Below are 16003 nucleotides of genomic sequence, written 5' to 3'. Positions count from 1 at the left end.
CGTCACCCTGACCCAACTTGTCTGGCCACGCCCCCGACAAACTCACATGGGCAAATGAGAGCCGCGGCCACTTGTTAGTGCAGGTGCAACAACCAATCAAAATGCTTTTTGCTTACCCTCATTTGCATGTGTCCAATAAGGATTAATATGTAAATGTTTGTTCTCATAACTCCTTTCAGCGAAATGAAATCTAATGTAACGCCTCGCAAAGTCATATTTAGCCGGTAACAGTAAGAGAAAGAACATCAACGAGAACTCCTGTGGATTTACCCAGCTCACAAAGGAAAGTTATTCAAGTCCGTTCTGGATTTTACATGCAACATGACTTTTGAGGAACTTAACGGAGATTACTCTATTGAAAGGTGAGTTTGCTAATACGCATTTATTTTGGCAATGTAGCACGTTTATAGTAATTTTACATATATCTTAATAATGTACAGATAAAAAATAGAAAGAGAAGCTATAAAATTTCAAACCGTTTTAGTTTTCAAACACAGTGTTATATTTTCCCATTATTTTTCCATACTTCAAACATGTCAAACGCATGAACCGGGTGAACTGTCAGGAGGCACGAGCTTCAGCTCACGAGACTCCAGCAATAGTCTCACGAGACCCTTCGTGCACTCTGTAGATTTTTTTGTCACGTTTAGGGTTTTTTGCAAAATAACATTCTTTTATCTAATGCTTTGTCTTATTATGCCAAGTTGACAAGTTAAACAAATAACGTGTAAACTAGCAGTAAGTACAAACTGCTCGAGTCGTTCTCGACGTTATTATTGTTTTATCATCACTAATTAATTTATCCAAAATTGTGCTTTTCCAGGATGGAATCGGTGATTAAGGCTCTGGAGGAGGTCCTGCGCTCCGCATTACCGCAGGGATGCATCACAGTCGGTGTTTACGAGGCTGCAAAGTCCCTCAATGTGTAAGTTCACTGTCATTGAATGTAAATGCCACTGCAACAGGTGCACTAAATCATCAGTCATTCAAGCTTAAAACTCAACTGAAATCTCAATTTATCCATTTAGTGACCCTGATAACGTGGTGCTGTGCATCCTGGCCACTGACGACGACGATGTGAAGGATGTGGCGCTTCAGATTCACTTCACTCTCATCCAGGCTTTCTGCTGCGAGAACGACATCAACATCCTGCGCGTGAACAACACGCGCCGCCTCGCGAACATCCTCGGGGGCGCGGGCATGCACGGGAGCGAGCAGATGGACTTACACTGCATTCTGGTCACGGTAAGTTGATTGCACGTGTTCGTAGACATCCCAATAGGCTGATAAAGTCTAAGCAGGACAGTAAACAGCCACTCCTCTAGTTACTTGTCAGGACATGTTCAGGTGAAACTGCCTCACGACACCCACACAAGCATGTAGTTAGTACTTATTCATATGCAAACTAGGAGACTCTTGACTTAAAGTTTCAGCTTCCTATTTGAATTGGCTTTGCTGCACTGGAATCAAACAGGTGCAATATAATGGATTTATTCCTCAAAAAGATGATTAAAGCATAGAATAAGATTTGCATACTCTTAAAATCACTGACTGTTTGGTTTTGATTCCTATTCCTACTTGGAATAGACTTGTACTTGGCATTGTTAGGAAATTGTATCATCTTGCAATAGTAAAATGCCAATTTTTACATTTCATGTAATATCATAGAATTTACTATAAATTATGTCCATGCACAATTTTTAAAACTCAAAATAATTTCCTCCTCAAGTACACATCTCTTTTCAGATGACTTTTCAATCTCATAAGGTCGACCAATAGTCATCCATCAAATAAAAATGTCCAGACCAACTGTTTTCTCATTCAATTAGATGTTAAACTTAGATGTGCATCATCATTTGGAATAAATCATGTGTACACATTTAAAGATGTGTATGTAAGGGGAACTTAAAGTATATTTACATGACAGAGATCAACTTAAAAAGGAAAACATTTACCTTTTTACATACAAATAACAACAAAAATTAATAATGCATTATATGCCTGCTGTATTATGCATTATATTATTATATTATCTACAGCGCTCAGCATATATGTACACCCCTCACAAATCTATTTTTTAAATTCATATTTTTAATAGGAAGCGCTACAATATTATATTCGTGCATGTACATTAGATTAGACAGTACTGAAGTCAAATCTGGAGCTTATCTAACTAAATAACTTACGATAACGGTCCAAAAAGAAGTACACCCAAATTTACATGTATGTTATAGAAAAATCTTAAATACAAATTTTTAAAAAGAGGAAAAATCAAGAGAAGCAAAAAAATTTTGTTGAAATTTTGTAGGTTGTAATTTGTTTTTGCAATATTTTACTTGAATTTAGTTGTTATATCTTTCAATTTCTAAATATGTTGTGACTAAAATATTATTTTAATAAATATATATGTTTAATAAATCTGTTTTGTTTAAATGCCTCAAAATACATTGCCTATATTCACTGAGAACTGGATACAAATATTCATTTTCAAAATGGGGTGTACTCAATTATGCTGAACACTGTATTATAAAAAATGTGTGTGTATACATTTCCTTTCCAAGTACTACTTAAAGGGATAGTTCACCCAAAAAATAAAATTCTGCCATCATTTACTCACATTCTACTTGTTCCAAACCTGTTGGCTTTTCTTTTTTGAACACAAAGAAAAACTTAAGCCTAATAACAATTTTCACCATTAACTACTGCCTATTAAGATGTTAATGAGTATTAAAAAAAGATGTATTCTACATCCCTAATTCTACCCAATACCTAAACCCAACTATTAAAAAGCAGCTAATTAGTAGTTTAGGCGACGTGGTGGCGCAGTAGGTAGTGCTGTCGCCTCACAGCAAGAAGGTCACTGGTTCGAGCCTCAGCTGGGTCAGTTGACATTTCTGTGTGAAGTTTGCATGTTCTCCCCGCATATGAATGCGTACAGATGAATTGCGTAAGCTAAAGTTGTCCGTGGTGTATGTGTGTGTATGAGAGTGTATGAGTGTTTCCCAGAGATGGGTTGCAGCTGGAAGGGCATCCGCTGCATAAAACATGTGCTGGATAAGTTGGTGGTTCATTCCGCTGTGTGCATTGTACATTAAAATAAAGAGCAACCAGAAAGATATAATAAAGAACCATGGGGTGAAAAAAAACAGCCTGTTCATTCTTCAGAATATCTTGTTTTGTGTTCAACAGAATTGTGCTCAAAATCCATTAACCCTTTAACAAGCATCGTAACCACCTGTTCGACCTTTTATCCATAGGCTATCATTATTATTTTAATTGCTTATCATTATTGTGTCAGTATATTATTCAATGCAAGCGTGGGCCAAAAGAATAATTTTCAAGGAGTGCACCTTAAAGGGTTCAAATAAATGGTGAGGACATTTTCATATTGGGGTGAACAAGTGTCTTAAACAGATTTCAACAGTATTTAATCTCATCTCATCTTCTGCTGTTTCCCAGGTCCCACATGCATCCACATGGAAGAACCCGGCTCTGGGAAAAGTGAACCGCTTCTGCAGAGAGAGCCGCTGTATGGATCAGTGGGTGCCCATTATTAACCTTCCAGAACGATGAGGAGAACTGAAACCCAAAATCGGGTGAAAAAAAAAACACGAATCAAAAAATATCTAGCAAAAAATGATAAAAGCTAAAAAGGTGGTCACAAAAAGGACTGAGAGTTCAGGCCGGACGGAAGCACCTTCAGAATAACCTGAAGGAGGAGGAGGAGGAGCTCTCTCTTGCAATGATTCAGCAGTTTTTGGCTTTGTTTGTGGGACTTTCTAAGGACGTCACATGAAGCTGATTGTGAATGGAAGTGAGCACCTGAGTATCTTGTGACAGTTTATTGATGGAGTGTCATAAAGCACTTCAGATAATTACAGGATAGCAGATTTCTCAGTGGACAGTTTTCCAAAGGGGCTTCCCTTGTTTGTAGATTTGCCATCTTTCTGAATAATAATATATCAGCAGTACTTGTTTATGAATGTTGCAAATGAAATGATTTTAAAGGGACTTGCTTCTAAACCACTGAGATCAAAACTATGCATTCATGATACCCTGTACCATTTATTATTATTATTATTATTATTAATAATAATATTTCTTTTTTTACATAATTGTTCTTTTGTGGTCTTTAAATTATTTTATTATATTAATTTAAATGAGTATTTATGTACGACTTTTTTATACTATTATATATTAAACTGTGAATTGAGTTTTGTGTTGTAATAAAAAGTATATTTAAACTCAATACGCTAGTCACGTGTGCCTCTCTTTTAGACCTTTCTGGATTAGTAGAACTGACTGGTCGAGATCAGCAGGGTCACACTGGACTCCATGGCCTTCGTGACTCTCACAAAAGCCATCCAAGCCTTTCTTTTGTCCTGCTTTAGTTTAGCGTGACCGCTGCGTCCATTCATCAGATTCCTTTTTTCAGCTGAAATGAATTGCTCGGGCTCAGCTTACTGTACCGCTTTTGCGTGCGTCAAGGTCAAACATGCTGCTGTAAATCACAATCGCTCTTAATTGTGCTGAACTGATACGGCTTTGTAGGTTAAAAGTCATGTAGAAAGCACATTGCGCAAGGCCAGCTGGGAACGGAAGTGCTTGGAGACGCCTCTGTAAAAGGTGCGGTTTTGATCACATGACTGGCACACATTGGGTTGGAGTTGGTGCCACATACCAGTAAATCGGTTGCGAAACCCCCCACTTCTCTGTAAAAAGGTGATGATGCAAGTGAGATTTGGCTGATGTGTTGACCGTGCAATGCAGGTAAACCCCTGACTTGTCATGTGACATCAAAGAAACTGGATTTAACTTGGAACATGATGAAGAAAAAACATTTCTCGTTAGTGGGTGGTTGATGTGATGTTGCATTTTCACTGTGACACGACAAAAATGAATATAATTAGCATTGTCAGCATTTAAAATGCAGTGAATGGTTAAACATTTGTTTTGTCTTCCATGGACTTCCTATTATAAAAAAGTTAGAACTATTTTTTTACAATTTTGAGCCAAATCTTAAATCCTATTTTCAATTTCTATAGCACTTTTACAATGTAGATTGTGTCAAAGCAGCTTAACATAGAAGTTCTAACAAACTGAAATTGTGTCAGACCAGATTTCAGTTCAGTTCAGTGTGGTTTCACTTTCACTGCTGAAAGTCCAAACACTGAAGAGCAAATCCATCGATGCACAGCTCCACAAGTCCCAACCAAGCAAGCCAGTGGCAACAGTGGAGAGGAACAAAACTTTACCGATTGACGAAAGTGAAGGAAAAGTTGGGCACAACCATTTCTCCTCTGGTCAAACTTTTAGTGCAGAGCTGCAGTCTAGGCACCGAAGCATGGAGAACGCTGGATGTCCATCGGGGAGAAGCTGGATACTGTTCTGTGGCGTTACTGTCTTTGATAAATTGTACTAAATTTAACCGAAATTGTAAAATCATTAACCTTCATGGGTTGAAGACCACGTATACGCGGTTTGAGGCGTCTTCTCCTGATAACGCCGAAAAAAAACTTAAATTACACTTCCAGATTTGAACGTACAGATAAGATCAATACATCAATCGAATCTGTTAGGGGTCTACTTTTTTGTGTACACTCACAATAACAACAAACGTGTGTGCTTTTGCAAAATGAAGAAAAATAAACAGTGTAGGCATTCTTTCTTTTCTCTCTCTGTGAACTGTTTTTAGAAACACGTCAGTAAAATGCACAAACTCCATGACAACAAAACAGACTTAAGACATATATCTGTAGAAAGCTTAAAGTGTCTACTTTTCAATGAAGCAAGTGTATGTTAAAAAACGAATAATGTTTGATAAGTTATGGTCATGGTCATAATACAACAATGTATTCAACAAACATTTAGTTTGGGCTAGCTTTAGCAGCTGGACACTGCTTTACAATACCCTTGATTGGTAAACATTAGCCAGTGGGGGAGTGTCTTTTGTCTCTCCAGGTGTGAATTATTCATGACCATTGTCACTTCCACGCATACAGCTGAGATGACCCAAAATATACTTTACGAAGTGTAAATCATTGTAATGTTTTCTTTGAATGTGAGAACAAAATAATGTGTACATAAAGCCTTTAAGTTACTCAAAAGTCTTGTTAGTTTTTTTTTTTACTTTATTTCAGCAAAAAAAAATTCTCCAAAACCAACTAACCACACATAATATTATTTTCTAAAAACACTCAAGCGTGTACATCAGTATTTCTCATATATTATTATAGCACAGTTTGTGCTGAATTAAAAAAAATTCATGTTGGCCAATACTATGTATAATTTAGCTGAAATAAGAACAAATGTCTGGGCATGTCAATACATCTAAGGTCCCCAAAATCACCTCACACCCCTGAGGGTTAATAAATACTTTAGGCCTTATTTTACAAATGGCTTATTTTGGTAAATGGCGATCTTTCGTCATCCATATATATCTAAAAACATAGGAACTTTACACTTTGTTACTGAAAACCATGTCCTCTGGTGTGACACTACATGATAAATTTAAATCGGGCAAATCCATTGAAAACTGTAATTAGTTAAAGGACCCTATTCAAGATAATGTGATTGAAGCTCATCAAGTGTACTTGTTAAGTTTTTGTCTCACAATTTTTCAGATATTTAAGTTTTTTTTGGAACCACTATGAAATTGCCAGTTTTTCCCACCTTCATGCAACAACCACAGGTCTGCTTCAGTTACACCTTTCATTAAAGATTTCTGGCTTAAGTTTAAAACATTCTCTCCACTCCACCTGCAGCAGGTGTGTGGTGAGCGCACTAGTGCTGTTGTCCTGTGGCTGCCAAGTGAATGCTGCACACTGGTGGTGGTGGTGGTGTGGAGAGACTCCCCTCATGATTGTGAAGTGCTTTGGATGCATGGCCTTACATGATAAATGCACTATATAAATACACATTACATTAGATTTAGGAAAGTTCACTCTAAATAAGGCGTTTGTCAAATCCTTATTTTTGTCCATTTTCTTTTTAATATCCATTAGCTGTCTGTTCAGCATATTTGTGGATTGCACAAGACTTCAAAATATTTAAAATAACTTACAAGTTAAATTTGCTTCCAAAACAATCTCTCATCATCAATTCAACATGTCCTGTCTGGAATGTGTATATTTTATTGTATAAAATAAAATATATATATTAAAAAAATATATATACCTGACTCTCATCTGTAAAACACAAATAGAAATATCTAGCAGAATGTCCAAGCTGCTGTTTTCATTCAATAAAATGCGTCTGCAGCAGTCTGTACAGTCTTTTAACCCCATAACTGTCACGGTCCTGCCACATGAACGATTAAGTTTTTACATTTAAATTCTAATCTAACCATGACAAACTATATATCATTGAAAAAATCTAAGACTTCTGAATATATATTTACCACAGTTTTTTGTTTTGTAGGAAGAGTAATAGATTAAAACACATTTACAGTCACCCCGCAACCTATGGGACCATTTATGATTGCATGTTCAAACCATTATACTGGAGTCTAAACACTTATAAGCAATCACGGGAAGCTACATATCATTTTAAAACCTAAAATGTCTATTTTTAATGTCTGTTTTTATATCTGGTGACAGATTTTTTAATAGATATTTATTAATTTCCAACAAATATACTCGTAAAGCATTACTTTGCTACAGCAATCCAAATATAAGATTTTGTTTGGATGTTTTTAGAGTCTAAATTCAAAACAAATACCACCAAACTGCCCATACTACTTTATTATTTATGTCTATTTTACAAATACTGTCAGAAGTACATAAAAAAATACAGTTGATATTCCTCAAAAGATAGGGGGCACCTTCGTATGGTCAACAATGGAAACTGGATGTCATGCGGTGGAAGAGTTTGGTACTGCATCCAAACAAAATCTTACTGAAAGCTCATTTTTGGAGATATCAATTTCAAATTTGGAATATAATTTGTTCAGATAGTGAGCTTTAATTTTCATAAATACATATTTATGTATAATAATACCATATACATTTATGCTTTTATTATTTTCACAAACATATAAGGCGCGTAACTTTTGTTTTAATTAACTTTTTGAACTTTCTTTAGCTACAGTCTGACATCTGTCTTTAAAAGGAGACCAAGCTGTGAAAAATCTGTGAAACCAAAACATTTAAGATTGGCAATCCAAGTTGTCATGTTTTCATGTCCATGTTCAAAAAAAAAAAAGGGGGGGGGGGGGGGGGGGGGTTAAAGACTTTTTTGTTAGAGATTATACAGTGCAAGAATATTATTGCTTTTATGCAAATCAATGACAAAAAACATTTCTTAAGAGCATTTCTGTATCAATGACAATTACTGCTTATTTAAAATGAAAGAAATAGAAGTTACTTTATATATTTGTAATGCAAGGAGACATTTCATGTTTTAAAGCTTCAATATTTTGTTATATCTTTCACGCAAGGCAATCAATAAACCAATTTATGTTCTGTACTTCATACCCTGCAAGAATATGTTCGTACTTGTCTGCAATGCAATAAAGGAAGTTACATTTTACACATCGATGCGTACGAGACGCAACACAAGAGTATCACAGTGTATAAGAACACACACACATATATGCAATGCCTTGTTTTACTATTTCACAATTTTAATAAATCTTTCTTTCAAGGTACAGTACGTACAGCACACGTTACGAAGGCTCGCACAAACAAAATACAGAAATTAGAAAAGAAAAGAATGCTTTTCTTCACAGAGATACTGAGGTCACAGGGATTTGGTTGTGAGTCTCAAATACTGCATTTCTCAGCAGCATCACGAATGCGGTTCGTTCAAAGTCTGAATGCTAATGTAATGTTTCACGACTGCCCTCTTCACAAAAATAAAAGAAAACAAATAAAAAAATCCTTTCAATTCAGCAGTGGTCTAAAATGTGCCTTGTCAGAGGAAAGACACACAAAGGCACTTAAAAATCAGAAGAAAAAGGGTCAACAGATAAAAAGGATCATCATTTCATTCGTATACATTGAAAATAAGGAATGCTTTAAAAAAAGGCACATGGGTTTGAAAGTGCAAGCCAATGGAATTACTTCTCTTTTCTCTTAACGAAAAATAGTTCACCCAAAAATGAAATTTTACTCACTATTTACTCACCTTCAGGTGGTATGAGTCTCTTTATGAGTCTTTTATGAGTCTCTTCTGATCAACACAAAATAATTCATTTAAAAAAGCTGAAAATTGGTAAACATTGACTTCCATAGTAGGAAAACTAAATACTATGGAAGTCAATGGTTACAGGTTTCCTGCATTATTCGAAATATCTCCTTTTGTGTTTAACAGAAGAAAGAAACTCATCCTATTTTGAAATAAGAGTGAGCGATGACAGGATTGTTGGGTGAACTTCCCCTCTAAACCACTCCAGAAACTCTCAACTTTCCTCTCGGAAAAATCTGTCATATCACTTACTTTCTTGTTTCATTCACCCAGCATGCACTTGACCATTGATGATTGCAGAAGTTACATCTGATTCATTATGGATCCTCAAATTCCATTTAATTCAGTCCCTTTGCTATTAATAAATCATTCATATAATGTGCTACTAGAGGAATATACAATGTCATCAGTCATTTAATCAGTTAGTGTAGCTTCAAGCTCTTTAAATCATACTGTGATCTTCTACTTCCCTATTTCAACCACAAAGTGTAACTTAAGGCACCGTTTGGTGGAAAGAGGAACTTTAAACAGCTAAACACCTGAATTATGGGATTATCTCCTGGATTGACTCCAGGCCAAACAGAAAGACGAGGGACGCTAATGAGAGGCGATGCTAACCATCACCAAAATTGGCAATTAATTAGTATTGATGGAGTTTATTTACAGTAATAAATACTGTAAGAGCGAAATCTAGTTAAAATGTGGCACAAAGTTTTACTAAGGAGCTGGACTTAAGGTGAAGTGAGTAGAATACTTAAATAAAACGCCTGTGGTTGTTAGACTACAATATAGTGCAGGGCTTTTTGTCCTTGAAGGGGTTTTCTGAGGCGGGGATGCCCATGAGCAGAGGGTCATATTTGGCGTTTTCTCCAACAGTAACGCATCAGGTCAGCGGAGGCCTTGGATACCTGGAAGTGGGAAGAAGAGGATGTGAAAAATGTTTGCGGGTGGGATATTTGCACTTGCAGTTTCATTCCATTGACTTGTATTCATGTGTTGTTTATGAATGCAGCAAATGGGAAATGCATACAAAATATTGCTGTTCCAAAGTTCAAGATTTCATGGTTCTTACACCTTTTCTAAAGCACTCTCCAGGTGCATTTTCAAACTTTTCCAGCACATTACAAGTTTTGCAAATTGCATATTTACATACACATACTTCATCACATTACATCAGATGATATTTGTATAGCATAGTATAGCAGGGGTTCTCAACATCATTGTGGGGCCCACTTCTTTCTCCGATCAATTTTTGAAGGCCCACCTGTCGGCCATTTTCTCTAAACTGTTATTGCAAAATACCAGCTTCTGCTTTAAACTGGACTGACTGAATATCTACTATTAAATACCTACTATTCAAAAATATACAGACAAATGTAAAAATACAGTAAAACATCCTAAATCTGTTGAAATGCGTTGATCTGATGGCGAGTTTGCAGCTGGATATTATTGGGAGATCGCTGACAGGAACAGTGAACAGCTCCGCCAGAGCACGTCTGAAGCTCATATGCAGGTTTATTTTACATTCTATACAGAAACACCATCGAGCCTCGCTAGATCCTCCTGTATGGATATAAAATCCATTATAAACACTCACAGGACTTTAATTTGAACAACTATGCGGATATATTACACAGAAATACACAAAGAGATACTTTCACTTCACACATAGTTTGTAAATGAACAGGTTATGTGTACTGGTTTGCAGGCGCAATCATGAGGCTGTTTATGCGCTGAGTTTGAAGTAATCAATCAGTGAACAGGAGAAAGCGCGTTACTTCAATTAAAAAAAAATCTAAAAATTATAGTATAATATTGAGAGTTAATTTTAATCTCGAAGCCCACCTCCAGGATCGCTGAGGCCCACTAGTGGACCGCAGCCCACCGGTTGAGAATCCCTAAAGTATAGTATAGTAGTTTAGTATCAGTGCTTGACAATGACTTTTTTGATCACAGTCACTGTGGCTAGTAGATTTCCAACATTACTAGCCACTTGCCATTTTCACTAGCCACAATTTAGTTGTTGGGAAAATATATTTTATATGCATAAAATTTGACTTCGGCATGCTAAAATTACTTGATATAGATTTGTGTTCTGTCCACATGCCTCTTCATTCATTTCATTTTGTGTATGAGATTGCTCAATAAGCATGAGCAAGTGGGTTGTGGTTTCATAGTGTCGCATTGCAATTAGGTTTTATTTTACATGACTTTTCCGGGCTCAACACTAAGGATTTACTAAATATTTCTCTAGCCACATGCACTAAAAATCAAAATATTAATAATAATAATAATTCTTAGTCCAAAATAACTAAGCAAAAGCATATACCGTGTGTGATAATGAAAGGATGATCACGTGAAAAGTTGAAGTGAAAGCAACCTTGACAGCAGGACTGTGGGTGCACAAGCGTTGCTTTTTGTCCAGTCTATTTAAAAGTGAAACCGATCGCACCAGTTATGTTTCCAAGCACGGATACTTTGAGCAACAAACCATTTATTTTGAATCTTTTAAACACTTGCGCGCATCACATCACCTGAAATCAGCCTTGACACTGAAGCCCTCAGCAGTGTGTCAGGATTGCATGTGTCTCAGTGTGATCATCCTCTCATTTAGTATTCACCTGCTTTCTTTTGCTCATGCTAACACAGTATTATCATCATCTCTCACCCTGGCCCTCATTGGGCAATCCTTATTATTGAACTCTGCTTTTTAAAAAAACTACAATTTAACAATTGATCTTCAACCAGCCAAAGTGGCTAGTGGGAGTGACTGTCTAACCAGCCACAGTTGAAATCTACTGGCATTTGGTGGGTGTTAAGGTCAAGCCCTGTATAGTATTCTAAGGAAAAGTTTTGATGGCATGTTGCCCAATGCCTAGTGTCAAATTATTCTAATTTTCTCTCTTTATTAAGATGTATTTTATTTAATTTAAATGTTTAATTACCCATTTAATACTCATTTAGTAAGATAAATGATCATGCAAGCTACACAATTACATTTTTAAACAATTTCAATCCCTTTACCTAAAATATAAGCATTTTTCAAATCTGAAAGCGTGTTCACACTTTACAAAAAGTTTTTATTCGTAATGTTTGTGCAACAAGGATTGCAGGCCAACGTTCAAGAGAAGGCGGGAACTGAAGAACATTCAAAAAATAAATAAATAATAAATAAACAATAAAATTAAATGTGCGGCACAACCCTCAAGGATGGCTACTAACCAATCTGAAAGCAAAACCATTTTGCGATCAAAGTTGATTAGGCATTTTAATCTTGATAACTGATCTCTGGTAATTTGGTTCTTCAAACAAGTTTGTGAATCAGATTAAAATGTCTGGATAAATTCATCTGAGATCGAAGCATGCACTCATGTTTTATAAGGACAGATCTATCTCTCTGCATTTGGTGACCGCTCAAGGCTTGTATAGTAAAATAGTACCTCCTCGAATCATTAACTGTCAATTTTTTCTGTGATAAAATGTGGTTATTTTATCGGGTTGGTTTTTTTAAACAGTATAATTTAAGTCATTGTGTTAAATTTTAAAAAGTCTTACAAAAACTAAAGCATTTTGGTTATTTGGCCAGTGCATACAAGTTTCTTTATCTTAATTCTAAAAAACCTATAGATAACTATCTATAGGTAATAACAATAAAATAGGTATTTGGTATAAATAGGCACATTGTACTTATTTTAAAAAAAAGTATACACTATCTGACAAAAGTCTTGTCATCGATCACAGCTGTAAGAGCAACAAATAATAACTTCGCTTCTAGTTGATCATTTGAAAAAGTGGCAGAAGGTAGATTTTTCTGATAAATCATCTGTTGAGCTGCATCCCAATCATCACAAATACTGCAGAAGACCTATTGGAACCCGCACGGACCCGAGGTTTCACAGAAATCAGTCAAGTTTGGTGAAATCATAATTTGGGGTTACATTCAGTATAGGGGCGTGCGAGAGATCTGCAGAGAGGATGGCAAAATCAACAGTCTGAGCTATTAAGACATTTGTGCTGCCCATTACATTACAAACCACAAGAGAGGGCAAATTCTTCAGCAGGACAGGGCTCCTGCTCATATTTCAGCCTCCACATCAAAGTTCCTGAAAGCAAAGAAGGTCAAGGTGCTCCAGGATTGGCCAGACTAGTCACAGACATGAACATTATTGAGCATGTCTGGGGTAAGATGAAGAAGGAGGCATTGAAGATGAATTCAAAGAATCTTGATGAACTCTGGGAGTCCTGTAAGAACACTTTCTTAGTCATTCCAGATGACTTTATTAATAAGTTATTTTCATGGGAGTCATACACAATATTAATTCTTTTTCCACTGCATCATGACTTTATATTCTATACTGTACTTTATTTCTGTTAAGTGACAAGACTTTTGTCTGAGCAAAGTCAGACCTTACTGTCCTAATTAACTATTTAAAAATCAAAGCATAATTATATTTTATTTCGGTAAATCAAGCGTAATCTTGAGGCCTTTGCCTTTCATATAAGCCACTTCTGATACCAAATGATCAACTAGAAGTGAAATTATTATTTGTTTTTCCTAAAACTTGGCATGGGTGACAAGACTTTGGTCAGGTAGTGTATATTTTAAGTTTGGATTTTCATGCTATGAAATTCATAAATACATATTATAGAAGTCTGCAGTTGAATAAACCACCCAAACACCATGTTAAGATTTTTTTTCTTTTTGGACTCCACCTTTTTGAAACTGAATTTGTGGCTTTAATAAAAAAGTTGACTAACCTTTATCCTCTCGATACTGGCCTCGACTCTCAGCTGCTGAACCATCCTCCTAGCATGAGCCAGATTGTTTGAGCCCGACATTTTAGAGGACATTTTCGAAACCATATACCTGCAACAAAAATAAAAGCCATGCAGTAACATACTCTACAGATGTCAGGAAAACACAAATCACAGCAGCATAGACTGCAACATTGACTGGAACAGAACATGCATGACGCACTGGCAGAAGGTTACGACAACACCTGCATTGACAAATCAGCACCTGTACAGTAACAAATTAAATCTATAGCAATTTTCTTATAAAGACTTATGAAATGAATTCAAAAGAGAATGGTCTACACAACATCTAGACAACATCTGACTGAACTGGAGTCAATATTTGGCACATGTTCTGTCCTCTACAGTCCCACACTTCTCCACGTTCACACAGACAGGAAGGTTATGAACTCGCTACGCAACAATTACTGACAGACACTCAATGACGCTTGATTCTCAGCAGATGAAATTATGAAACCTTCTCAGGAAGCAAACTATTGCAGAAATGTAAACTAATGTGGAAAACACATACTGCCCTAAGCTTCTAGTGATTTAAGTCCAATACTGAATTCATTATGTTATGACAGTTTCGTTTATTATAGATTTGCGTCAGGGCTTTTCATTTTGAATATATTTGTTGCACTCACACTAATCTTCCCTGAAAGACGTGAATCTTTTAAGGTTGTTTGATTGATTAGCAGTCTACAGGATACGATGAAGGAACAGCTTCTGTGATCAAAGAAGGGATGGGCGAAGATGCTTGGAAGTTTAGAAGTTTTCTTATTTTTTTCAACATTTAATGCTTTAATTTAAAACGTATTCAAATGTCCCTCTGCATTCTATACTTAATCTATTCTAATGGAAGAAATCATTGTCATTGAGTGTAATTATTTCCTTTAAATCTGTAAATGTGTGAAAATATACCAAAATAAATTTTATTTCAGTTATATCACTAAATAATATTCAAATGTTTTAAATTTGTGTAGAATAGAATGGAATTTGTAAGCTCTTATATTGCATCTGTTAGTTGATGTATTATATGATAGAGCTTGTTCACCAAACAAATGGTTCAAATGGGTTTTGCATTGTAAAGCTTTTTGGTCCAGATGCAAAACAACGTGAGGCAAGGAATGCAACAATTAACTGATTTCCTGGGTGCGTTCATTGGGAATATTTGCCCAGCAATCTATTTAGTTTCAATTTATATTTATTCGTTCATTCATTCATTTTCTTTACGGCTTAGTCCCTTTATTAATCTGGGGTCACCACAGCGGAATGAACCGTCAACTTATCCAGCATATGTTTTACGCAGCGGATGCCTTTCCAGCTGCAACCTATCACTGGGAAACATCCATACACAGTAATTCACACACATACTCTACGGACAATTTTAAATTATTCAATTTACCTATGCCACATGTGTTTGGACTGTGGGGGAAACCGGAGCACCTGACACAACCTGCACAACTGACCCAGCCGAGGCTCAAACCAGCGACTTTCTTGCTGTGAGGCGATTGTGCTACCCACTGCGGCACCGTGATGCCCAATTTTTATTTATATCTATGTAAAATTGATTTAGATAACGCTTACACTGCACTAATAATGTAAAAGTATGTGATTGGCCAAGGAAAAAAAACAAGTAAAGACAACTAACCTATATTCAAGTATACAGATATCTGTTTTCCACCACTTTTCTAAAACTTTGTGGGCTTTTCTTTTTTTTCAAAGCTTTTCCAGGCCTGGAAAATGCCATGTCAAATTCCATGACTTTTCCAGGTTTTCCATGACCGTATGAACCCTGGTAAATGCTTCAACACTGCGCTTCTGCACAGACCAAAACTGCTGCAAGTTAAAAAAAGATGCCAACTGTGTATTCAAAGTTCCGAGCTTGTACATGGAGGCTAATACGCATGCACACTGGATTAAAGACTGTTTTTAACTATGGCTGGAGGCTATTAAATAAGGGCTGTTTACACATCCAGTTTTTGTGTGCACAAGTTCGTTAATTCCAATGGAGGAGCGA

General features: G+C 36.2%; 1 protein-coding gene and 1 pseudogene across 1 annotated transcript; one reads left to right on the top strand and one right to left on the bottom strand.

Moving 5' to 3' along the window:
• Positions 1-216: 216 nt before the first annotated feature.
• Positions 217-4082, top strand: LOC130241404 (growth arrest and DNA damage-inducible protein GADD45 alpha-like). Its single transcript, XM_056473130.1, has 4 exons — positions 217-362; positions 824-925; positions 1029-1245; positions 3460-4082. Exons 1-4 carry the CDS (start codon positions 322-324, stop codon positions 3571-3573), a joined length of 474 nt encoding a protein of 157 aa, XP_056329105.1. The 5' UTR covers positions 217-321; the 3' UTR covers positions 3574-4082.
• A 5854-nt stretch (positions 4083-9936) lies between these two features.
• On the bottom strand, positions 9937-14060 carry LOC130235547 (guanine nucleotide-binding protein G(I)/G(S)/G(O) subunit gamma-12-like; annotated as a pseudogene).
• Between the last annotated feature and the right edge of the window lie 1943 nt (positions 14061-16003).

This window comes from Danio aesculapii, chromosome 2, assembly GCF_903798145.1.
Source record: "Danio aesculapii chromosome 2, fDanAes4.1, whole genome shotgun sequence".
Taxonomy (NCBI): Eukaryota; Metazoa; Chordata; class Actinopteri; order Cypriniformes; family Danionidae; genus Danio; species Danio aesculapii.
The sequence above is the reverse complement of the archived record's forward strand: the minus strand, read 5'-3'. Positions and strand labels throughout refer to the sequence as shown.

What these genes read in the sequence shown, in the direction of transcription:
- LOC130241404 (XM_056473130.1), top strand. Translation starts at nt 322, where the DNA reads ATGACTTTTGAGGAACTTAACGGAGATTACTCTATTGAAAG. An exon ending in GCTGCAAAGTCCCTCAATGT is followed by an intron (nt 926 to 1,028) that starts GTAAGTTCACTG and finishes TTATCCATTTAG; the next exon opens with TGACCCTGATAACGTGGTGC. An exon ending in TACACTGCATTCTGGTCACG is followed by an intron (nt 1,246 to 3,459) that starts GTAAGTTGATTG and finishes GCTGTTTCCCAG; the next exon opens with GTCCCACATGCATCCACATG.